The sequence below is a fragment of the Oncorhynchus mykiss genome, chromosome 10, assembly GCF_013265735.2.
Source record: "Oncorhynchus mykiss isolate Arlee chromosome 10, USDA_OmykA_1.1, whole genome shotgun sequence".
In the NCBI taxonomy this organism is placed as follows: Eukaryota; Metazoa; Chordata; class Actinopteri; order Salmoniformes; family Salmonidae; genus Oncorhynchus; species Oncorhynchus mykiss.
In genome coordinates, this window is record NC_048574.1 from 38,262,832 (window position 1) to 38,289,000 (window position 26,169).

At 39.3% G+C, this 26,169-nt stretch overlaps 2 protein-coding genes across 2 annotated transcripts in view; one reads left to right on the forward strand and one right to left on the reverse strand.

The window, feature by feature from the left end:
• Positions 1-17,175, reverse strand: part of LOC110533838 (oligophrenin-1) — a 34,991-nt gene extending 17,816 nt beyond the window's left edge. The window contains exons 1-16 of the mRNA XM_021618378.2: positions 16,733-17,175; positions 13,298-13,393; positions 12,682-12,743; positions 12,150-12,221; positions 6,739-6,840; positions 6,404-6,514; positions 5,289-5,393; positions 4,970-5,099; positions 4,765-4,865; positions 4,452-4,543; positions 3,633-3,711; positions 3,340-3,373; positions 3,124-3,186; positions 2,112-2,186; positions 1,463-1,547; positions 640-698 (exon numbers count right to left, since the gene is read on the reverse strand). Of these exons, the coding sequence (XP_021474053.2) occupies positions 640-698; positions 1,463-1,547; positions 2,112-2,186; positions 3,124-3,186; positions 3,340-3,373; positions 3,633-3,711; positions 4,452-4,543; positions 4,765-4,865; positions 4,970-5,099; positions 5,289-5,393; positions 6,404-6,514; positions 6,739-6,840; positions 12,150-12,221; positions 12,682-12,743; positions 13,298-13,393; positions 16,733-16,886 (1,420 nt within the window). The 5' untranslated portion in view covers positions 16,887-17,175. The remainder of the gene's footprint in view (positions 1-639; positions 699-1,462; positions 1,548-2,111; positions 2,187-3,123; positions 3,187-3,339; positions 3,374-3,632; positions 3,712-4,451; positions 4,544-4,764; positions 4,866-4,969; positions 5,100-5,288; positions 5,394-6,403; positions 6,515-6,738; positions 6,841-12,149; positions 12,222-12,681; positions 12,744-13,297; positions 13,394-16,732) is intronic.
• A 331-nt stretch (positions 17,176-17,506) lies between these two features.
• Positions 17,507-23,829, forward strand: LOC110533839 (protein YIPF6). Its single transcript, XM_021618379.2, has 7 exons — positions 17,507-17,620; positions 18,346-18,474; positions 19,807-19,885; positions 20,422-20,464; positions 20,949-21,074; positions 21,267-21,424; positions 21,929-23,829. The coding sequence occupies exons 1-7, from the start codon at positions 17,588-17,590 to the stop codon at positions 22,048-22,050; spliced, it is 690 nt and encodes a 229-aa protein (XP_021474054.1). The 5' UTR covers positions 17,507-17,587; the 3' UTR covers positions 22,051-23,829.
• Positions 23,830-26,169: the final 2,340 nt, after the last annotated feature.

Sequence of the window (26,169 nt, forward strand, 5' to 3'; positions counted from 1 at the left end):
CAGTCTGTGGAGAAACGGAACAGAAAAGAAAGCAGGGGACTAGAAGGAGAACTGAATAAGCTATCTGGAGGTTGGAACTTCTAATTGATTGGAAAGACCTAATAAAATAAAATGCCTTTTTTCTTTGTTATTGCTTATGTGAGGAACACACAGATGTGTGCGTGTGTACTTTTTTTCTTCCCTTTTATAGCTGTAACCCAGCCTGTAGAACTTGAGAATGAACTCACTCTGATGGAGAACAAATGCACAATGAATTAACTCTACAGAGAGCATTTGGCAAACACACGACAAGATGTGGACGTAAACAACCTGTTGCTCAGCTCCCAAAGCCAACCTTAAAAATGTAATGACTTGTACAATACAAAATGTACAGTAGTGTCAGACAAAATGTGTCCTACAAAAACATGCCCTCGCATGAGAAGGAAACGTATGTTTTATGTGCAATGAGACTATGCTAAAGATCTATAAATCTGACGTCTGTTATGATAACAGAATTCCATCAGTTTAGGGGACTGGTGCAGTTTCTTTTTAAATGTGTAAGCCATATGCAAATCAGATCATATTTTATCTTGAAGTGGGTTTCAGTAATTGTTTCCCCAATGTTGTTTTTAAGTCTGTACGTGTGAAAACACATCTTACTTGCTGCTAAGATGAGGTCCCTGTTGAGACCGTAGGTCATCAGAGGCTCTGCTAGACTCCTGTGGATGAACACACGCAATCAGGTAAACAAGTACAGTACAAATACGCTAACACTTACATCATACCCTAAAACACCCTTTTTAACCACTGCTACTCATGTGTTACTCATGCACTTTCAACATCAACAAGTGCTACTCATTCTGAATGAATGAGAGTTCACTGGCACATTTCTCTTTATCAACATTTTTTTTTCCTGATCTGAAATTAGATTTATCAGTGCAGTGTTAAGGCATGAGAGACCAAAGGCCTTGAGTAAGCTCCTTCAAACAGCTGCCTGGCCTCTTCCAAGTGTGGCAAGAAGACATGTGAGTAAATCATCATGATGGGTATTGGGGGAGGATAAAAACCTGGCCTTGAAGCCAAGAGGCCTTGTCACCGAGTACTTCAAACAGCAAACAATTATACTAGGCTCATGGAGCAGAGAAAAACCTCTCATCCTCAGCCAGCATAGATTATTAGAAAGTATCTCTAATCATTACACATAACTATTTTGAAACATACTATTTTCATATTAAACATATACAGAATATACAGTCTGGAAATGCCATAGAACTGCAAAATACAGTACATACCATACTGTGCATACTGTACACTTCACGCAATACAGAGCCGTATATAATTGTATATGGCTCTGATGTAGAAGCTGAGTGCTAATGGGCTTCAGACAAAGGATGGTGTAACACCATTCTATTGAACGTGTTGTTCCAGAGCAGCTGGCTCTTGCGTGTCACCTGCTGGATGATTTAAGAGGATGGGAACACACCTGAGATAAAACTTCATGGCACTGGTTATGGTTTTTATGTCCCAGTCAATGCTGTGGAAATCCACATCTCCTGGGCATTTCTGGTCTACAGGGAGAGGAGGGAACCGATTAAAAATAAACATGCAGAAATGGTAAAAATAAATATATAAATAAATATATAAATAAATAACTGGCAAGTTATCCACAGTAGGTTCAGCCAGTTGAAATAACTGAATGTATTGGTCTAGAGTGAATTAAACTACTTTACTAAAAGAGTTTATTTTTCTCAGATTATTTATTTATTTATATGCAACCATTTATTTTATTCCTTCATTCAAAAAGGCAAGTAAATATAACATTTCAATGTTTCCACATCATTATAGAGGGCTGAAAACATGGATAAAATATTATAAATTAAGCCTTTGCAATGGCACATTATAAATATCGAATCAATTAATTGTCATCCGCCTTAGGGGATAAATTAGAAATAAAACAATATTTACTTGGTGCTTTTTAATATTGTTTCAAATCCTGTTGTGTGTGCCATTGAAACAGGGAAATTTAACAGCTTAATAATTTTATTCTGCTTCAAAACAGCCCTTCTGTTTCTATGCATTCCTCAATTCCAACTCAATAGAGGGCACAGATGTTGACTGGGTAATTTCCTCACCAAAAAATACATTTAAAAGCTTCTGGACTTGGATGTTGCTGCCAACAGTTCTGTAGACTCCTTCTTGTGTGAGTCCTGTAAAAGAGAGCAGGAGATGGAGAGAGTGGATGGGGTTGAGGTAAAAGGAAACTAAAGGGGGAGTTTCCTCCAGAGAAATTCCAAGCAGTGGAAATGTACAGGCTGTTCCTCAGTGCAGGCCTGTCTGAACTGGAGTGAAAATGGGAACGTAGCAGACACCGCCTTGACAACGCTAGCCTACGTCCCAACCTCTTTCAAATGAATGATTTGCTTCACTGCTCCAGTGGACGGCTGGAGTTTATGTTATTATATGATCCCTGCATATTTTACCGGTTGTGAAAGATACAGGGAGCATATCATAGTCCTGGTGCCTCACCAAACTCATAATTAACAGACGGAGTGTATTTTTTACTAAATTAAAGTAGAGTATAGAAGAGCGAATTAGGGAGGGCTGAAGTGAGAAGGCCCATGGAATCTATAACGAATTTAAGCTGCTTGAGAAATAAAAACAGTTGAACGTGAGGTGCCCACACTGTTAAAAGTGTTCTGATGCCACATGTGAATAGGCTCCTTCTGGAATAATACCTTTGTTGCCTACCTGCAAGCATGATTATTAATAAGCTATGCATAGTACTGGTGCATTATTAATAGTTCCATTGATGTAAACAAAGTAAAACAGCTCATTTAGTATGGACTGAAGTACTTTACTGTAAGGAAGTTTATTATGTTGAGCTACATGCCAAAGTTATGCTCTCCTGGCTGGACGTCACATTGGAGCCAGTGTGTTTTTATTTAGTACTGGCCTTTGGTGAGAAGGTTCATTCAGGACAGCAGTGAAGCTTCAGCAGATCTCATTCCAAACACAACTCATCTCTGCCCTCTAAAGGGCAATGAGGCAAACTGACTAGACTATGACAAAACTGGCATGAAATCTGATCCGCGACATACAAAGCGAAAACACATGGTGTGTACTGGAACTTTCTGGTAACTTTACCTTTAGTTTCAACAAAGTTGATGCATTTTCTCACAAACTTGAATCCAACTTCATTCAATTCCACTGTGGAAGGCAAGTAACATTTTATAGATTTGACAAGCAGTGGCACTACATACAAATGTGTGTGTAAGGATGTTCAATGGGACGAATACATTTTAATTCACTGTATTATGCTACAGAAAAATACAAAAAATTAACACTGGTAATGGTACATACTTTCAGCTTGCTTGTGAATTGGGGAATGATAAATCTGGAATGAAAGGAACATGTAAGACCAAAAGAAACAGAAATATATGTGAAGCTTTCTGTGGCCATAAATGATCTGTATGATGCTGAATATATGCTATTATTATAAAGAGATGCTGCTTTTATAATCATATTATTGTTTATCAAAACCAAAGTAAACAGCAAGATGAGGACTATAAACATAATGCCTTCACAGTACAGAATAACTTTTGGACCAGAGGGGTTGTATGGACCCTCCAGTAGGAGGCAGCAAAGAAACTCACAGGCTCTTTTCCGTACATGGCCTCCATCCACAACTTCCTGTTGGCCTCCGAAACTGCCTGGAGTGTGACAGGTGTGTTTCTATGGATATAGGAACAAGTGTCACAGTTAGGGCATATATTGCATTTATTTGTCAACAGTTTTGTTACATGAGACCCTTAGTCCAAATAAAAATGAACTTAAATCTACATATAACTGCCAAAAAAGAGGAAACACTTGAGTATGAGGGATATAAAGTATATTGAAAGCAGGTGGTTTCCACCATCATCAACAAAAACACAACACGATGGAATTTCTCATGTAAGAACGGTGTCGCATCCCTCCAATAGAGTTCCAGACACTTGTAGAATCTATGCCAAGGCGCATTGAAGCTGTTTTGGCGGCTCGTGGTGGCCTAACACCTTATTAAGACTCTTTGTTGGTGTTTCCTTTTGGTAGTTACCTGTATTCGTCTGCCCTGATTGATCAACATTTTATGAACTGGTGTCTGACATCCCTCTGTCTGATATGAAATGTCAGTGTATGGCTTGTGTCCCTCTGCTGTGCATATTGTACAGAATGTTTTGCTTGTATACATATGAGTTCATGGTGTTCCCTTCCCCTGAAATCACTGAGTTTGCCATCTGCTTGTAGCAGGATATAGATGAGCCTGCTGCCAACTGATTGTTTGGGCTAGAATCCACTCTGTACCCACACACTCAGTGTCCTTGTAGACCACCTGTTCACCTCACTGCTCAAACTTGTTTCTCCCAAAAGGCATGTATCATCTTATATAAAGTCTACCTCATCTCGAAGTCTGAAAGTGGAGCATTTGTACTAACCTCTCGTAAGTTTCAATATCAAAGCAGAAGCGCTTGTCTATGGACTCTGTCTTTCTGCGGAAGCAGGATTTAAGCTTCAGCTCTGTGGGGCCCTGGAAGAAACAGTGTGTAGGTAAAATGTGGGGGAGAGAGGACTAGAGAGAATCTCTACATTAAAGCTTTGGAGAAAGTTAATAAAATAGTAAAAACCAAAGTTTTTTTTAGCGCATGTGCATTTAAATAATTCCATTGAGTCTGATCAAATATCAGAGATGTGACAAATAGTTGTTTTTTAGTGTCTTATACAGATTATACGACCTATTTTATGACCTACCTGTTTGGTTGCAGGTTTTGGTTCAGCAGGGACCATGACAAACAGCTTGCTGTCTTTGTGATACTTACAGTAGTACTTCACCCATGACACACCCAAGGCCCCTGAGAGAGCAGGGTGTTAGTTTATCATGTCAGGTCATGGCTTATTGAATACAACATGTTGAGAGGAATGTAGCAGGTTTACAAACTGTAGCATGCATACTTACACTTCTCCTGAGAGTACAAGTAGCCCTCAATGACTGGTTGGCTGTGCATTTTACCAATCTGGGTTGGATGCGTCATTCTCTTCATCAGCTCCTCTATCTCCTCACGAGTGCTCTCAAAGTGGTTCCGCGTCTGCAGACCACATCACAACACACTCAGACTCACGGTCATGTTTGATGGTTATTGGGAAGCCCTATGACAGCTTCCTGGAGTCCTAACTAGACCCATCACCATTACTATATCTCTCGCCTCCGGGTTTAGGCATCATCATTATTGAGTCTCACTTAACTAATGTTGTCATTAAAATCGGTAGCTACTCACATTCTGCAAGCTGAGCTGCAGCTCTTGCTTATAGGGCATGAAGTCCTGAGTCATCTCCACCGTCAGGTTGTTGAGTGTCAGGATACTGTGAAGAAATGCCAGCACCTGTTCATTGAAAACAACACAACATACAACTGATTATTAGTATATTGATAATTATTCAAAAATGGTCCTGTCACTATATTCTTATAATGGGCACATTAATTTTATAATACTTTTACAAAAAATTCTACCCCTTTTTATCCCCAATTTCGTGGTATCCAATTGTTAGTAGCTACTATCTTGTCTCATTGCTACAACTCCCGTACGGGCTCAGGAGAGACGAAGGTTGAAAGTCATGCGTCCTCCGATACACAACCCAACCAAGCCGCACTGCTTCTTAACACAGCGCGCATCCAACCCGGAAGCCAGCCGCACCAATGTGTCGGAGGAAACACTGTGCACCTGGCAACCTTGGTTAGCGCGCACTGCGCCCGGCCCACCACAGGAGTCGCTGGTGCGCGATGAGACCCTCCCTAACCCGGACGACGCAAGGCCAATTGTGCGTCGCCCCACGGACTTCCCCCGCAGCCGGTTACAACAGAGCCAGAGTCTCTGGTGGCACAGCTGGCGCTGCAGTACAGCGCCCTTAGCCACTGCGCCACCCGGGAGGCCCTGAATTTTATAATACTTAATGAAGTGAAGTGTAAGAGTTCACCTCCGTACTACAGTAGCCTTGCGTACCAGACTTCTAGACTCTCATAGCTGTTCAAAGGCTGTTCTTAACACTCACTCATACCGTACTCTAACACTGACCTATTGCTAATCTAGAATTGGGTTCAAATGAGAAATCAAAATCGATGAGATTGTGAGTAATTCTTTCCTAGTGTGCCATGTTAGACTTGCCTGTCTCAATGTGCAATGGTGTTCAGAGTTAATTATGGTTGTTCAGGATGTGTGCCACTGATCCACTGTGGCCGTAGCATATAACAGGTTTCACAGGCAGCATCTGTAGCTGTGTGTGTGTGTGTGTGTGTGTGTGTGTGTTTGTGTGTGTGTGTGTATGGATATCCATGCAGCAACACAGGGAGGTGTAAACAGGAAGAGTGGACGACAGAGAGGAAGAAAACACTCACAGGCTCCACCACATCAAACTTCTTCCTGTCCTGCACCTGCTGGATCTGGTACACATATTCCACTGACGACTCATAGAAGTTCCGCCTCTCTTTGTCCAGCAGCTCGTCAGCCTTTGGAGGGATGAAATGGTGATTACAAAAGCAGCTTGTTTCCGAATAGTCTTAATATTTGTTGTTCTTGGCTAAACTTTAAGCCGGTGAGCTTGAGCCAGTTGAGTTATCCAATTAGGGAGCATTAGAATAAAATATTCACATTTTACAAACAAAACTTTTAATCCCTTCAGAGTTCCATTAAACTATTTACAGGAAGTCTCTGTTGAGGGATTTCCACCAACCTCCTGCAGCTGAGTTTCCTTCTTCTTAGCAGACAAATGCAGATGTTTATCTAACTGAGTGTAATATTTTTCACTCTCTTTCTCAAACTTCTTCCTTCTTTCCTAAAAGACAGACAGAAGTTTATTCAATAAATTACACAGTAATTCAACAAAACATTAGAAATGTTTTTCAGTGTGAGACTTCATCATGTGTCAACAAGAATAATAGCAATATCATAATGTCATAATCGTAACAGTTTGTACATGCACATGTTGCTCCACACAGCCATAATTGGCCTTGATCAGTTGAGATCATTGTTTCCCAAACCTCTCCCGGGAGACTACAAAACAGTCCACAGTGTTGTTCTCGCCCTGCTCTGAACCCTCACACACCTGATTCAACTAATCAAGGGGCTCTATTTTTGTCTGGCACTAAGGTGGTGCAAGTGTCAAAACATAAGTTAGCTGGCAATTACAGCATGTAAAAACTGGCACTCTGGCATTTTCCAACCCTTGCGCCAGTATCAGCCCGCTTGCACTGAGGTGAAAGGAGTGGCAATATTTGAGGTGTGTCCTTAAAAACTAGTGCAAAAGTGACAATTTCATTCAGTATAAATAGGGAGATTTGACTCACCAAAAGTAGGTCTTAGCGTTAAAGCGTTTGGTTATTTAATATCCATGACGCATAGTGCCCAAATGCTCATGGAACAACAGAAATGTGCTCTTTGTGCCCGTGTACATATGAATGAAGGCAGTTTTTTTTCTTCTGCCCAATGCATTCACCAGTACCCAATACTATCAATAAAAGGTTTGGCTCGTGAGACCACTTTGAAATAAATCTTAATCACCAAAGCTTTATTAAAAAATAAAGTTTGGGAGCAGCAAAACAGTAAGCGAGCATCCCCTTTTTATCTACAATAGGACAGAATAATTTGAGTAATTTTGGAGGAGCACGTCTTTGGTAACTAGACAAGAGGCACTCTTTGGAATTGGGGATGGATACAAGCAAAATGGAGTATCCAGGTAGGCCTACTGTATGTGAATAACGCAAAAGCATGCCAGTAAAAGCCTCACAAGATGACCATTTAGACACCTTTTATGATAGGCTACTTGGCTAATGCATAGGCCAGAAAGACAGCAGACACATTGCTGTTTAACCAGCTTTCGTTATAGTAGGGTAAGGGTAGCCTACTGAGGGCTTGTTTTTTAATCTAATGAAAATAACTTAGATGTTTCTAAATACAGCACGTGTGTCACCGTCATCGTCTCATCTCTCATTCCATGATAGGCATATGTACATGTAGCCTATGTGAGGCGCGTTCACACTGCACCTTAGCCCAGGGCTAAGGGAGATTTTAGCCTGGTGCTGAGCGAGTGTTCACACTTGCACATTCTAAAGTAGGCAAGCACCAACCTTAGCCCAGGGATAGCTGGCCCTGCTCCTGAGCAAGGTTAGCGCTGACTTTTCAGGGCTAGCCCAAGAAACATGGTTCCAAAATAGCCCGTGTGAAATGGGCTCAAGAACAACGCATGTAATTTTCTGGGTAACAATTAAGTACTTTATTGTAATAGAGTTCCATTAAAATGGGCACGTGTGTCACCGTCATCGTCTCATCTCTCATTCCATGAGAGGCATATGTACATGTAGCCTACGTGAGGCGCGTTCACACTGCACCTTAGCCCAGGGCTAAGGGAGATTTTAGCCTGGTGCTGAGCGAGTGTTCACACTTGCACATTCTAAAATAGGCAAGCACCAACCTTAGCCCAGGGATAGTTGGCCCTGCTCCTGAGCAAGGTTAGCGCTGACTTTTCAGGGCTAGCCCAAGAAACATGGTTCCAAAATAGCCCGTGTGAAATGGGCTCAAGAACAACGCATGTAATTTTCTGGGTAACAATTAAGTACTTTATTGTAATAGAGTTCCATTAAAATGGGCAAAACTAGCTTTTTAGCAATTTTTAAAAAAATGTCTCAAGAAAGAATTTAGCTAGGACTGTCTCTGGGACCTATCTGAATGGGGAAGGGAAAAATGAAAACTAGCTGTTATTGGCAGAGAGGTTTGGAACTCTTTGCTGCTATTGGTCTATTGGCCAATTTTCAGGTTGGTCATATCACCATGGACAGCCAAAATGCCACACCCATGCAAGCCTGCTGGTTAGAAGGTCCTGTGTAGATTGTGTTTCCAAACAGCAACTATTAGGCAATAACACTGATCAAATTGATCAAAAGAAAAAAATGAATTTTGACTGCATTGGGCCTTTAATAAACAGATGAGGACACAAATATTCCGTGCCCCTAGATGAATTGGAGTTGATGACAATGCAAAGGCAGTCAATAACATACACAACTTGAGACAACCACATGCAGTATTAATCCTTGGAACAAGTTGATTGGCCAGTGAATGGTCAAGCCCTCGTCCCACAACTCCCACCTACAACTTATATATTAATCAAAACCCAGCCTTTTCGCGGCACCGTCACCTATTGTGCCCATAATTCCTGCTGGGAAATTAGCACAAATATTTCTGACACACCCTCGGACCTATAGCGCTACCATCAGCGCTAAGATTTACCGTTGCGTTAGTTTGTTAAAATAGAAGGTTTGGGCGTTGAGTATTAGTTGATTAGATGAATCAGGTCTGTTAGTGCAGGGCTATAACAAAAATGTGGGCTGTCTGGACATCCTCAAAGACAGAGGTGGGAAACTCTGGTGTAGATAGTACTGCCAACACGCTTGGAAGGCCTAGCATTTGTTTGAGCTAGCTTCTCAGCTGAGGTCATCTGCAGTTGATTACAGATGCCAAAGCACTACAGTCCACAACCTATGTTGGACTAGACCATAGCTTCCTTGGCAAAGGGAAGAGAGTCACACAAATATTTAGTTGGATAAAGAGAATCAACCACTTCTTGAAATCAATGTCCATGTATTTAGTACAAATGCTGAGACTAATGTGTGTTAGATAGATCTGGACACACTACATAATTTCAACGTGGATAATTTGGTCGAGACGTTGATCAATGGGATTACAAATTATATTCACCCTCTCAAAAAGACAGTTCAATGTCCTATGTGTTATCACTATGCTTTCAACTATCTAAAAGCACAACCAAATTCCCATGGAAAACAATGTCTGATATTTGGATTCGTTGTCACCCAAACATTTAAAAGCCCAGCAAATTTCAAATGGGAATAAAATATCAGACATTTTGTTTTGTTAGACAACAGATTAATGTGACATCACTGTGATTCATCTAATAGCAGAACCAAATGACTGGGATTGCAGTTGAGATTACATTAAAAGTACATGGCGCAAGTGATCAATGCCATTTGAGATTCAGCGCAGATTATTATAGCAATGGTGAAGATCTCCACAGACCTGTGATGACTTAAGAATGTGATCTTGAACATAGTTTATATGATTACATAAGACCTTTATAGTTTTAGTAAGCTCAACATGTGGCCACAGATGTGTTAACTTGTTTTAAGGGAGAATATTACATTCCTTTGTAAAATAGCCTAAATTAAGGAAACTATTTACTGCATTACAAAGGTAATATAAAATTGTGTTTGGTTGACAATGCAACCAAATATCAATATTTAAAGGAGGAGATATATCTACTACTTGGATATTTCCATCTGAGCCACAGGCTTAATCACATTATTTTACTTTTGGTTGAGTGTGAGATGTGAATCCAATATCATTTCTTAACTTGTCAACAAGTTAATAGGTTATTTATTGGATTTCAAAAGTGACAGTGTGTTTGGTTGTCAACACAACCAAATATAAACATTTGAAGGAGATGTATCTTATGCTTGTGTAGTTCCATCTGTGCCACTGACTTTAAATGCACTATAAATAAAGTGTGATGAGTTAGTCCTATACTTACAGTGAGCTCAAAAAGTATTGGGATAGTGACAGATTTGAGTTTTGGCTCTGTACTCCAGCACATTGGATTTGAAATGATACAATGACTACGAGATTAAAGTGCAGGCTGTCAGCTTTAATTTTAGGGTATTTTCATCCATATCGGGTGAACTGTTAAGAAATTACAGCACTTTTAGTACATAGTCCCCCATTTTAAGGGACCAACAGTATTGGGACAAATTAACAAGCTTAGTATTTGGTCCCATATTCCTAGCACACAATGATTAATTACATCAAGGAATGTGGGACCAAACACTAAACTTTTGACTACTTTAATACACATAAGTGAATTTGTCCCATTACTTAATAATTCAATATCACATTCAATTTGAAATCAACCAGAGCTTGAAACCCTAGACTGTTTATTTTAAACAGTTCTGGGTTGAATTCAAACAATTGTTGTTGATGACTTTGTAAAATGCTACATAGGTCTAAATATCATTCTTGCTGAAGTATGGTCACATTCCATTTGCTCAGTTCTTATTTATTTTATTTAACTAGGCAAGTCAGGTAAGAACAAATTCTTATTTACAACCTGGACGATGCTGGGCCAAATTGTGCGCCGCCCTATAGGACTCCCAATCACAGCCGGCTGTGATACAGCCAGGAATCGAAACAGGGTCTGCAGTGATACCTCTAACACTGAGATGCAGTGCCTTGGACCACTATACCACTTGGGAGCCCAAACCACCCTGGACTCAGGGGTAGACTCAGGGGTAGATGTAACATAGTACATTTAAATCTTCCGGGGAAGAGTTAGCTAACATGCTAAGTAGTTGCAAAGTTGCCAAGTTGTCAGCGATGACATTCGAACACGCAATACCCATAACTGTATTTTCCATGTTGATTCCATATCACAATACGTTGAAAAATTACGTTGATTCAACCAGTTTGTGCCCAGTTGGAAGCTCCTTCCTCCAGAACTTGTCTTTCTACATTTATGTAGTCGAACACTAGTGGTGTTACTACAGCACATCTACTCACCTTTGGCTATTTATTCACTTAATCTAAAGGCTCAATTCAATCAACCTGCATTGCAGTAGGACCAAGTATATATAGAACTAGTAAATTTGAATAGTCTTTGCAATGGTAAAAAAGTTTAAAGTTGATCAACTGGGTCAGTTTATGGTGGGACTGGATAGGTACACTAAAAACAAATAAATTGTGTTTGACTGAATGTCTTGCTGAATAAGTAGGTTGGTGTCATGAGCTTCGCGCTGAATTTTCACAACAAGCAAATCTGGAGGAGATGGAGGAAGGGGAAGGGGGCCCGTGTCACCTCAGCAGCACATGAGAGTGTGATTTATATGCACTGCCAAAACTCAGATCCTGTTTATCTCCCATCTAGTTAAAGTGAAAAAGTGCTACATGAGCACATGACTGTTCAATGAAAAGTAGGTATACTCAACAATCCAATCCAACAACCAATAATTTAAAAATGTAAATACTGAAGTATCCACCACACTAAATATTATAAATAAATTAATAGAAAGCTAAATATGAACTCACCTTTGTCACTCCTATTTGCTCCTTGCGAAACTTCTCCAGTGGCTTGATAAGCAGATCACAAGCATTCTGAACCTGAACGAGGAAAAAACATGAAACATTGAGTGTTCTGTTGGCCATTTGGCAAAAGCATGCCGTGCATTACATTACAAACATGCAAGATTAGTTATGATAAGAAATTGGATGAAAAAGGGAACCAAGCAATTAGAAGCCTAGAAATGAACAGGGAATTAATTATCTTGCACTCCAGCAGGTGTTGCTCTTCTTCCCCTCAAAAGAGCATCAGCTGTAATTATAGTAGCTGTGTTTTAGAAAAAATCCTTAAAGCATCCAGAAAGCCCAGTATAACAGGATCTGCTGCTTTTCCCTGCACACTGATAATGCAGTGTCATGACACCACTATTTATATTGCACAGGCCCAAAGGAGGACAAGACCAGAGAGAGAGTTCACCCCAGGAAGGCAGTTCCAGTTGGGGTTTCTCTTATTTCCACCTCTGGCTGTATGAGGGTCAAAAAGGTGCTGCTGATAACCCACCAGCATCATCCTGTCATCCTCCACTTCCTGTAGGAGACCAGCAAACTCCTGGAAAGACTCCGCTGTAGACAAAGAGAAAGATAGATATTAGGTTACATATAACTAGGACACACATGTACATAACTACATATTCTTTAACCTTGGACACTGTTTTGACAAAAAGGTAATGTGTTATCAAGACATTCTAGCTGTGTGCTGGTGTCACAATACATTTACAGTCTTGTAATGTCACATTACATTATGGTGTGGCATGTGTTATGTAACTGTATAGTGAATATATTTGGCACTGGTCTTGTTTCGTTATTTTATAGTGTAATTAATGGGGTAAACATTTTCCCTAGAAGATGACAGGGTCATATGCACTGAACAAGGGAGGAAGTGAAATCAATAAAGGCTTTGTGCCATCACCAACAACTAAAAAAGAACTTCCTAATTCATGAAGTCAAATACACTGAAACTTTGAGAAACATTAAGAAATCTATTGCCAACCAGTCAATGCTGGGGAGAAAAGTAATAAGGCTGACTAGACTAGAGCCATATAGAGATATGCAGAATATGGCTTTCAGGCAGACCAATACAGTAAGTGTATGTATGACAAAGCACTATATGAACTTACCAATGTTCATCTCATCATCTGTCAGAGAATCACCAATGAAGTCAAACTGGAACACACCGAGTGTCTGGGAGAACTTCTGCACTGCCACTGAATAACCTTCATAAAACACACATTACACATCGACACAATCAACATAATAACAGTAGCACTTTACATTTAGATTTAAAAGGATAAAGTGTGTAATTAGAACATTATCAATTCAATTGCGATATTTATTTTGGTGATTGCCAAACATGGGGCTTATATGTGATTGAACTGTTATCATTACAGTTCAGCCATAAATAAATAAGCACAGTATTTGGAGAGCAACTAAACAGAAAAGGTATGTTTGAGGAAGTCATGCTGCCTGGAATAATAAGAATAAGGAGGCCCACCCACTTCCCCTTAGACAACTCTTGGTTTGGGCTAACTCAGGACTATTGTCAAAGTTAGAGACAGGTACTGGTTGGTTCCCATGACTAGCCCAGACAGGCAGCATGAGAACACATCAAATAGTTTCTGGTTGATCAATTTCACTATCAGAAATACAAATAATATACTTAAGCAATAAGGTCCGAGGGAGTGTGGTATATGGCATATATACCACTGCTAAGGACTGTTGTGCACGACGCAATGCGGAGTGCTAGGACACAGCCCGTAGCCTTGTATATTGGCCATATATCACAAACCCCTGAGGTGCCTTACTGCTATTATAAACTGGTTACCAACGTAATTAGAGCAGTAAAAATAAATGTTGTCATACCCATGGTATACGGTCTGATATACCACGGCTTTCAGCTAATCAGGATTCAAGGCTCAAACCACCCAGTTTATAAATCATCTATTTTCAGCATTCTAATGAATGAAGACAGTCATCACATTAGCATAGGTGTGTCAAATTCCTTTTACCTCAGGGGTGTGCCAATGAAGAGGCAGAAAATATCAGACAGACTAGTCCAACGATAACATAGCCCATCCTTTCAGTCAAAGGCAATTCTGTAATTAGGGTTTTTAATTTTTTATAGAAAGTCAACCTCCTCACTTCAGTGAATAAAAAAATAAATTATATACTATACTAGAGGACTTGTGTTTGCACCCAGATGGGTGTTAGGCTTATGATTTATATCATCAGGGGGGGGAACTCTTATTTCAGCTCCTTATACCTCAACAACAAAAACTCTCTTCAAGTGACCAGTTATCACCAAGACAGAATAAGTGGCAAATCCTATACTCAGCAGCACTGCATCTCTCCTTACAATGACAGTTTCTGTTTTCGGGATAAAAAGCTTGACTTTTGTGAATTGGGCTACAGAATGGAATCTCGGTGGGTCAAACAATGCAAATAGTGTTCCAGTAAATTTGGTCCTATACCAACAAAGGCAGCGGTACTCATGGAGAACATCCAAGAGCTGACGTTTGGGATTAGCACAGTGGTACTTTGGTGACACACTGAGGCTAGCCTTCAGTATACCATTGGCCCAGTCTAGCAACCCATCTTCCAGTCACCCCTCAACTCTCTCACACGACTGGAAAACATCTCATATCATCCACATCCCGAAAAAGCCATACCCCAAGGAACACAATGACTACCAACCAGTGGCCCTGACCTTTCGTATGGGTGATTAGCAAGCTGGACAGTCAAGACACTGTATGAATGTAGGTCCATTATAATTTCTACAGCTTCAATTTGGTTTTAAAGTATATTTAGTTTGTGTGTGTCCCCCACCTGCATCACTGCGTGGTAGAACAGTGTCATTGTACAGGCAAAAGCCAGTGACAAGTCTGCTGAAAACTGCCTAAAAAAATGATCAGCAACCCCACCAACAAAACTTTTCTGAACAGCTACCACACAAATATGCTGAAGATGGTAAACAAAATAGCAGAGGACGTCTCCCATATGCTAAACTCAGAGTGTGTGCTCCTGCCGTCCAGGAATCGCTACAAACTTCCCTGATGCAAATGAACTAGGTACAAATACTAATTTGTGCTACACCCACTGACCCTTATGAACAAATAAGGACATTAGGGGCTGACTCACTCATTCAGGAATGTGCAATAATGAAAAGTGATAAGCAAAATGTAACTGTGTAAAATAATCATGGAATCATTGACATTGAAAGTATAGGGTTGTGCAATAACATTATGCGCAATGCTCAGGGACCTTGGACAGTAAGGGAAGGGGGGGGGGGCTATGTAATGTGGAAGGGAAGGGATGGGTAAGAATCCTTAAGCTGCACTTTTTCTGATCTGCAAAGGCAGCATTTTCTCCTTATATGTAGAGTGAAATATCACATGGCAGTGGTTTTGGTGGAGGAGAAAACAGGAAGGAAAAGAGACAGGACCATGGCATGGATAAGGCACAGCACGACAACAATGAAAAAACGTTGTTTATGCTACAGGTTCATGTTGCTTATGCAGTTGCGTCTAACAAGGAATCACTGAGGAATGCCAGTGTTGTGGTTTGGGTTTGGTTATTGACTGTGCAAACATCAGGTCATATTTTTTGTATGACAGCAACAAACATTTAAGCCTACCTAAAATGCTCTGTGGATTTTGACTGACTTTATGAAGCACAGTAAAATGTCACATGCGCAAGTCAGCATGGGATGAGTCATACATACCAGAGTTAAGTTACACTATAGCTGTAGGTTGTCTGTCTATTAGGTCATGTTTTTTACATGTTATGTTAGTTACATAATTCATAGTCTGTCACAGCCCACTGTCATCCACTCACTATTTATCAAGAACAGTAACATGTTAGTTAGGCTGATAAACTGGTTGAAACTGTTAGCTTGTCATTCAGCTGCTAGACAAATACTGAACTTGTGTTACTGTACAATGTTGTTAAATCTAAATTGAACAGTAATCAATACCAATACAGTCATATTAGGTCACTATTTTGCACACAATGAATTGGCTATGTTTTTCCATTGATGATGTTATGGATCTGTTCACACATGTATTTTTTACAGGAATCCATCGGGAGCTCCAACAGATTATAAACAGTCTGGGTCGAGCCACGAATGCTGATTGGCTGACACCCGTGGTATATGGTCTGATATACCACGGCTATGACAAAAACATGTATTTTTACTGCTCAAATTACGTTGGTAACCAGTTTATAAAAGCATTAAGGCACCTGAAGGGTTTGTGATATATGGCCAATATACAAGGCTATGGGCTGGATCCATGCAGGCATTCCGCGTTGCGTCGTATGTAAGCACAGCCCTTAGCCTGGTATATTGGCCATACTACACCCCCTCGTGCTTATTGCTTCATTATATCATGTCAAAGCAGGCTTTGTTTTTTGGAAAAAATTGCTCAACTAATTTGTATGTTGGCTGTGTCTAAACAATGCAGGTTCCTCCTCTTCGACATACTACATAGAAAAACATTAAACCCCACAAACAGTCTATATAGAAAGTAGTAAAAAGGTGAAGAAAGAGAGAAGCTTACCCTTGATTGCATTGATTACACTGTTGCCGTCTTTGATTACATCTTTGAGAAATTTGCTTGTTCTTTCCAATTCTAATTCATAGCATTTTAGTCTTTCTCTAAAATCCGGACTATCCTCATAGCAGTCGCTGAACTCAAGAGGAGGATGCCCCATTGCTTATTTTTGGAATGATGTACAGTAGCCTAGATGTTGAAGTTAGAAATCTGAATTAATGCATAGAATCAGTGCAGAACATTGTCGATAACATTTCCAGATTGAAATTCGAGTAGCCCACTCCTCCAGATTTGAATGCTGTCGAATCCTTGGACCCGTGGCACACAGTGACTCTTCTTTGGTTCCTTGACGCATTAATTCATTAGGTAAACAATGTTAGCTGATTCTTGTTTCAATGTATTTTCGTGTCTATCTGGTTCGGTGTTGCCAAGGACCTCCTCCTTTCACACCCATAGTATAATTCTTAAAGGAACAACTACAACAAATATTTTCCATATTGTAATATTTTACTTGTAGTTCTTGTCTCTTACTTCATGTCAATTTGACAAGTCAAGACAATATACTTTGATCCCCTAACCCCACTTAGCGCAGTGCCAATTGAAAATTGCAACGCAAATCCCTCCATATTGGCATCAAACATCCCATTATTTGCATCAGTCACTGTTTATACTAGTATTACATTCTAATTGGAATATATTCCTTTTGAAAATGTGCTAATCTTAGACATTCTGGAGGCCATGCAAACATAAAAGTGTGTCTACTATGTCTAGTTTCTGTACGTTTTTTCTCTCCAGCATGTTATCAAGCCACGTGACATCATGGTCAAAGCATGACGTCTCATATCCGTCTGGACAGAGAAAATGGCGGATGTGGATGAGTTAAGTAAACCTATGGTAAGAATAAAGTACATAATGTAACTACCGGTATTCTTGTACAACAGTGTATGAATTCTTTAATATCTTGTTTTTCATATTATACACGGACGTTTTATTAAGCGTTTCTGATGCCAATATTACATAGAAATAGGTAGTAAGGGAATGTCAACATGGGTGTTCAAGTTAGCTTAACTACAATAGCTAACAGTTAGCTAACGTTAGGTAAACGCGTCAACACAGAGAGAGCGAGAGAGACAAGCACTCCAATGAAAGTCACTGTCCATGCAAAAGTACTAAATGTCTTCCAAAACCTGAGGGAGAACTATAGCAACTGTAACGTTAGCTAGTTAGCTAACTGTATAACTAACGTTAGCTAAAGTACAGTAAATATATTCGCGCTAGCTAACAAAATGTAATAAGACTGCAGTGAATTAGCATGACGAAAGTGCATTGGCTAAATGCCAAAAATCGGTTGTTGTCATTATTGAGAAACAAGTATTTATGTGTAACGTTATCTGTGTTTATGGTGTCAGGTAGCCTAGTGGTTCGAGCGTTCGGCCAGTAACCTAAAGGTTTCTGGATCGAATCCCCGAGCTGACAAGGTACAAATCTGGCGTTCTGCCCCTGAGCAAGGCCCCGGGCGCCGAAGACGTGGATGTCTTTTAAGGCAGCTCCCGCACCTTAAATTCGGAAGACACATTTCATTTGAATGCATTCAGTTGTACAACTCCTATTATCTCCAGTTTGCAGGTCTGTCAGATGTATCCATATCAGGAGACATCCCTGTTGAGGGGGAGATCAATGTGCCGGTTGGAACCCCCAGTCATGATGACGAATACTCCACACTGGATGAACCTGTCAAAGACACCATAGTAAGATTTCCCTCTTCATACCATACTGTGTACACTTCCATCTTACATGACCCCTTTTTAATTTGACTTACATTATATGTTAAAGGCCCAGTGCAGTCAAAAATTAGATTTTCATATGTTTTATATATATTTCCACACTATGAGCATTGGAATAATATTGGGACAATTATAATAATGGCCTTTTAGTGTAAAAGCTGTTTAAAAAGACTGCCTGAAATTTCTGCCTGTTTAGGTGGAATGGCGTTTGTCTGCCTGGTGATACCACCAGGTGGTAAATTACTGTTGTTAACAGACCAATAAGAAATACAATTGTAAACCTCTGTCAATAACTACTAGTTTTCAGTTTTCCCCTCCCCATTCAGACCCCTCCCAGACAGTCCTAGCAAAATTCTTGCTTGTGAAATTGGTCTTTGTCAAGAAGCTATTGTTTTATTTTGACCATTCCAATTGAAATCCATCACTATGATCATGTTTCCATCCACAGTTTTTAATGCGAGTAAAGTCATACCATATAATTTTTAAAAATCACTACAGATGTGATGGAAACAGGTAGATTCGGTACATTTAAAAAAAAATGCCAACAGATCATTTGTTTGTTTGACATGGTGGGATCTTTTTGTGTCTGTAAAATTAATTATGTGAGAAGTGGAGGTGGTCGGAATGCCTTTATGCGCAAATATTTAATATAATAACCATCATATCGAGGTAAACTTGATATGGTGTGTGGTCCTCCCACTATGACTCGGAAACCATGCAGTTTATTAGGCTACAGATTAAATAAGTTATGATACATTTCACAGGGTGGTGAAAGTGCACGGTGATCTTGATGCTCCTTTCCAATAAATATCGAGGGTCTTATTCTGATGCTTGACTACCGTTTGACAAATAAAAATATTCCTTATCCATAATGATCTCATCATGTAGACTAGCCTACCCGCACTGTATCTGTGAGCTGTTGGCAAGAATGCACATGCCAAGACCAAAGTAGACACATTTGCTATTTAACACAACAGTTTTCGTAACAACTATCAGTAGAGTTTTGTCACTTTAGATTTTTCTTCGGTACATGATAACTTAAGAGTACATTTTGTGTGCACTATGTCATCACGCACAGACTTTTATCCGCAACGAGTCAGTTTGGTGGGAAAATGCACATATTTTCTTTATACAGATTTTTGAATATTTACATGACAATCTGTTGCCAATTGAATAGAAACCTAGTTAGTAATGTACTTAATTGTCACCCAGAAATGATTTGATATTGGGATAGAAACGGCTGCATTGGACCTTTTTAAAACCTCTTCTAAAATCTCTCTCATGTCTCATTTACAGTTACGAGATCTGAAAGCAGTGGGGAAAAAGTTTGTTCATGTGATGTATCCTAAGAAGAGTTCAACGCTACTGAGAGACTGTGAGTACTATATACTTTGAAAGATTAATTAATATTTTATACTATTCCAACACAATAAATTGGTATTACATCATGTGACCTAGCTGTATTTTACTTAGTGATATCTATCCAACACGTACAAGAATAACAGTATGTATGTAACAAACATGATTTAAACTGACATTTGTAATAGTACCTAGGAAAATGTGACAAACTAAATGTGCCAGGTGTTTGGTCATCACTACTTAACATAGCCACAAAGTCATAATTATGGCTAAACCAAGCCTATTTCAATCATTTCTCTTTTTAAAATCTGATTTTAAACCTAACCTTAACCCCATTGCTAACCTTATGCCTAACTTTAAATTAAGACCAAAAAGCAAATTTTTGTTTTCAATAAATGTTTACAAAATAGGCCATTTTGACTTTGTGGCAGTGGTAACTAGTGAAAACCCAGGTGTTCTAGTAATATTATTTTAACTTCCTCCTGTACTACCTAGACATGTGACAATGGTAATTGTCTAGGAAGATTGTGTTAACTTCCTCCTCTTTTCCAGGGGACTTGTGGGGCCCATTATTGCTCTGTGTGACACTGGCTCTGTGAGTATTCGTGTTTCAGTGTAGTAGCAGAATATGACTGACACTCTTTTAAAGGGGCAATCTGCAGTTTCTACATCCATTTTTGGACTTATAAATGAATCATATGTACCCATTGATTCTTGAAGAATATAACTTGGAAATGCCTCATGAGCTTGGTTCCACTGTCATACCCCATCAGAACCCAAAATGTAAACTTGTTTTACTCCAATGTTTGTAAACAAAGTAAATGTAAGCAAACACTATATAGCCTCAAAATATGGTTAAAACGATCATTTTGATGTAATAGATGGTCTTTGTATCCATAGCCCTATATATGAATTTGAGAGTGGTTACTTTTCTCTAGCCCCATCCCTTTAGCTTTTTACTAAAATGGGGGTAGGTAAAATTATTTGTTATTGTTTCAAGTGATGATTGGCATTTATTAATGAAAGACGACTGGAGAAGGATGCGCTATGGATTCATATTGTTTCCTTCCTGTTTTCAGGATGCTGCAGGGGGGTTCAGTTGACAGTAAGGAAGATGGAGGGCCCCAGTTTGCAGAGGTGTTTGTGATCATCTGGTTTGGATCTGTCATCATCACACTGAACTCAAAGCTGTTGGGAGGCACCATGTACGTATCTTTCTAGCCAGCTTCCAATCATTATAGTCAAATTAATAAAATAAAAATATAAAATGCTTTTGAACATGCAAGTACTGTAATATGATTAGTTATTTAAGAGGTGAATTGTATTTATTAATTGAAAACTTAGAAATATGTGCATTTAAAATTCCTGTTTAAAATTCCTGTTTTTCTTTCCTCTAGATCCTTTTTCCAGAGCCTGTGTGTGCTAGGCTACTGCATCATGCCTCTGACTGTGGCAATGGTTGTCTGTAGGCTGGTGCTGCTGGGTGGGTCTGGGATGGTCAGCTTCATCGTTCGACTAATTGTGGTCACAGCATCATTCAGTTGGTCCACGTTTGGTAAGGAAAGTCCTTTTCATAACGAGACAACTATATTACACGTCTTATTTGGTTGACTACGTTTATTGGTGCCAACACACCTCTACAAACTCATTGACTGTTTGCAGTCATACTGACTTACAGTAGGTGGAGCTGTTGCATAAAGATTAAACTTGTTCAAGTGTTCCTCATAACATTAGTCCTACATTTTAATAGATTATACAGTCTAGTCTTTATTATAACCTGGGTTGTTCGAGCCCTGAATGCTGATTGGCTGAAAGCCGTGGTAAATCAGATTGTATACCACGAGTTTAACAAAATGTGTTTTTACTGCTCTACGTTGTTAACCAGTTTATAATAGCAATAAGGCTCCTTGGGGCTTTGTGATATATGACCAATATGCCACGGCTAAGAGCTGTGCCCAAGCAACCCTTAGGGGCTGTATATTGGCCATAAAACACACCTCCTTATTGCTTAAGTCACTGATAACATGTAACTGAATGTATGTATATTATTTTCCCCCAGCCTCTACAGCTTTCTTAGCAGATAGCCAGCCTTCTAATCGCAAAGCTTTGGTGGTATATCCCGTCTTCCTCTTTTACTTCGTTATTGGATGGATGATTCTCACGTTCTCACCGTCTGCGTAACAGTGGACTTGTCTCTAAACTGAACTTAACACAATCCGTTTGGAATAGAAGGATACAAATCAAAACCATGTAATTTGTGAAGGATGAGGACCATGATGTGTTGGGGGTACTCTTGGTTTGAAACGTTGTGCATTTTCCTTTGGTGCCACAAGGAAAATAGTGAGATTTGACCAAAGTGCACCGTGCTTTGCCTCTCTCTCTCTTTTTGTTTCCATTATTGCTAAGCTCAGCTAAGAAATACAGTGGAGTACAATGCATACAAAAGAGTCAAAGTGAGGCTTTTCTGATATCCTTACAGGGACTATCTGCTTGATTAAACAGGCTCTCTGTGTCTCACATGAAGAGATTACTTCTAGTACACTAGCAGTAGGAAAGGGGACCATGAGATCTATATTCTATGTGACATGGTCCATTTACCTATATCACTGACTAATAGGTGATGCCAGTGTGTATGTATACTGTACACTGCCTTATGCCCCATTTTCAACATTTCTTAGGTTTCTGTTTTATTTAGATTATTTACAAGTAGTATTCTCATTTAAAAATGAAGATTTGATTTTCCAAGGATAGTAAGTGGCAGTGTTGCTAAATTTTCATATGAGCAACATTTAAAATTATGTACAGTAGGTGGCTGTAGTTAACATTTACTGGGGAAGGTTATGTTATTATATATTTATAAATGCCCTGTTCTCTTTCAGTAATTTAATATAATTCTATTTAAACAGAAATGTGAAAATAAACTGTAATTCTCCAAAATCTGAATAATTTGTATTTGGTTCTTTAATTTTTAATTTTTATATTTGGTTCTGTAATATGGTGCAAAATCATTTTTTCTGTTGTTCAGATGCCAGTCAAGATCTCAGTGTAGCATGAATCACAAGGTACACCTTAAGTACAGTCATCAAATGCATTGTACATGGGGGTAATCGCTCTGCCATTTACCACTTACAATTGACCATTGGTCCTTGTGGTTAGCTGTTACATAAAATACCTATCCAGGTGTGCTAAGATCGGGCATGTGTCAGGAAAGCCTGGGCAGAGGAACAGGCTCATTTAAAGCCGAGTTTAGACTCCTAACTACTCAATATTACTTGTAGATCAGTCAGTCACCATTTACCCATGATGCATCACGGTTTTTATGCTCTCTAACACGGCCACGGTCACATCTGGTATGCATCGTGATTTTTAAACATCTATGAGCAGGCCAAGGTTAGTAAGCAAAAGTAAGTTTATGTTGAAAAAGGGTGAATTTCCCCCTTAACTGACAAGACGCATCACACAGAGGGACTCCCGGCTTGAAGATATTGGGCTTTAGTGGTAAGTTTTAGTGGTAAGCCGGAAGTAGTTTACAAGTAAAGCCGAAAGAGGCACATATGCATCTGCTGTCGGACGACTTCTGCTCTTTCTAGGAAACGCGTCAGTGGCAGACCATGGCATTTGCCTTTGTTATTGCCGACGAGGTGGATGGTATTGAAATTCCACATCTACACAAAGCTGAACATGATCAGCATGGTCTAAGGAATGAATATCCTGATAAAGAAATTAGACACCAGTCCAAGCTCTAACATTCACAATACTTGTTTTGTATCTGTGATGGTTTTCTCAAAATATAACCAGAAATTTAGTGCATAGGCTACTAGAATGAGAGCATATGTGTTATTGCATTATATGTGATATGCTCGTATTTTTTGTCATTACTTTATGTCCTTGAACCTTCCTCATTATTTGTGATTGTGCAACATGGAATTGTGACAGATGTGATTAAATATGGTCCACAAAGATTCTTACTGTATGGTAATTATTGCATGTCAGCATCACTACAGCCTGTTTTGTAAAGGTCATAAGACATGCAGTCGACATGTAGTGTTTCTGATTTTGAACGGTTCAAATATAGGGATTTGGAAGAATAAAAGTCCTTGCCTTGGTATGCGTTTTTCATGTCACTAATAATATATCTCCAATGTATGCAATAAGAACTGAGGAATACAACATCAGCGGTTTAACTAAAAAGCATTTTTTGCATATAATACAGGTAGTTAAATAACCTCTGTGAAACTTTTTACAGTAAACAGCATTTTCCACCACCATCAACAAAACACCAAATTATGGAAATTCTCGTGTAAGAATGGTATCGCATCCCTCCAATTGAGTTCCAGACACTTGTAGAATCTATGCCATGGTGCAGTGAAGAAACTTTGTTGGTGTTTCCTTTATTTGGCAGTTACCTGTAGCTTGTCTGTAAAAACAATCTTAAGCAATGCAAATGTTTCTGCCAGCATCATGAAGTTTGTACTTATATAAGACTGTAACTACACCTAAAATACGTGAAGGGAAGAAAATGCATGTTCCCCTTTCTGTCAAATTAGTAGTTTTCCGGAAGCTACTTAGGCTACACGGTGCTAAGTTACACTGACTAATCACAGTATTGTACATTTTCATCCACTTGTATTTTGGTAATAAAGTGTGAGATATCCCTCAAGAAGTATTTTCTAAAGTTATCTCAATGACATATTGCATTCAGTGTAGTCTACAAAACATGTTTCAGTTAGATGGGTTTTTCTCTCCACTGTTACTGAACTTCCCACAAATACATGAGCCACCCTCTATTATCTGACACTCATCTAAAGTCCTTGATTGGACTGAAGACCATCACCAACAGAACAAAGACAGCATAGATCCCACTAAAGCATTTTAATTGAAGTTATTTCCCATCACCATCTCACCAACATTATATAAGTCCACTAAAGCTTTAGAGGGATCTTTGTAAAATGAACTATATTGGCCCAGGAAGCGATAGTTTGATATTCTTGTAGAGGAGAAAAAAGCAGGTAAGATTGCCTCTTCCCCTGAGTCGAGAGGTCAGACTTAGCTGCCTGCCTAGCAGACACTTTTTCTATTGTATCTGTCTATCAAATCACCCGCTATGAATCTGTTATAACAACCTTCTAGAAATGTCACTCAAGCAGCACTGTCTTTTGTTGAGTGGACATGTACATTTAGGAGTAGAGAGAGGTATGTTCAATTATCAATGGATTTCTCTTATAGCAGACAACACACATGCACATTGTATCATTTGTGTAATGAAAACAAAGACATGTAATGAATGCACGTAGTATAAAACATTCCCAAAAGGCACTGTGATGAATTCCAAGAGCACTTGAGAAATTCTAAGTATGACTGGCATGTAATCCCTACCAGGTCAAGTGTTTTCTGATGAATATATTGACAATGAACATATCCCCACAATATAGAACAAATCCATTACTGTCATTGTTGACAGTTCATTACTTATTCTGCATTATGCTTGTCAGTCTGTAAGGTGATAGCTTCTCTTTGCATTCATGATAATGCCACAAACAATAAACTTGTGTTATGCATTCTGCATGTAGTCAAGAGTGAAAACCATCTGATTGAAGGACATTACCAGCCAATTCAAATTCAATCAAATGTATTTTATAAAGCCTGTACATCAGCAGTTCAAGGGTTCCATGCGGACTCTATTAAATTGGAACCAAGTTTATGTTATTGTTGTGGATGGAAACACCATATTATGCAGTCTTTGAGCTTTGTTGACTTAACATCTTGGAAATCTAAAAATACAAAATATTCAGATCTTGTTACTTATAAGCCTGAGAAACATGTTGATCGGCATGCTTGTCTCCTCATGACAGGCCTTCATGACAATATTAATTCAAATATGTTGTGCGCTTTCCTGGAAAGTAGAAAACACAGTATGACATGAGGAATAGAGATATAACAATATTGTCCATTGTTCAGTTGTCAATCATCCCACAGTGTGTGGGTATAGCATGTTTCCAGAGGACATTCCTTGGTCAGCGCACATTGAGACCATTGTGCATTCTACGTCAGTCAAGAGATGCTTATGTGTTCACCATCATTGAATTTAGTAAGTTTAGCCTTTTCTATTACTTGGGGCTGGGAGGATTATGGTCTTAAATTGCTTAGAACTGTCATGTAATCCCTTCAGTATTTCTGATACACTGTGCTTCCCTTCTTGACCTACAGAGAGAGAGAGAGAGTGAGATAGAGAGAGACATTATACTGTATGCTGTTTTTTGAGGGGCCCTTTTTTTCCAGAGCCAATGTCCAGGGATTCAG

Coding starts and splice junctions, on each gene's coding strand:
- LOC110533839 (XM_021618379.2), top strand. CDS start 17,588: ATGGCGGATGTGGATGAGTTAAGTAAACCTATG. Junction 19,886..20,421: donor TTCAACGCTACTGAGAGACT/GTGAGTACTATA, acceptor CCTCTTTTCCAG/GGGACTTGTGGGGCCCATTA. Junction 21,075..21,266: donor AAGCTGTTGGGAGGCACCAT/GTACGTATCTTT, acceptor TCTTTCCTCTAG/ATCCTTTTTCCAGAGCCTGT.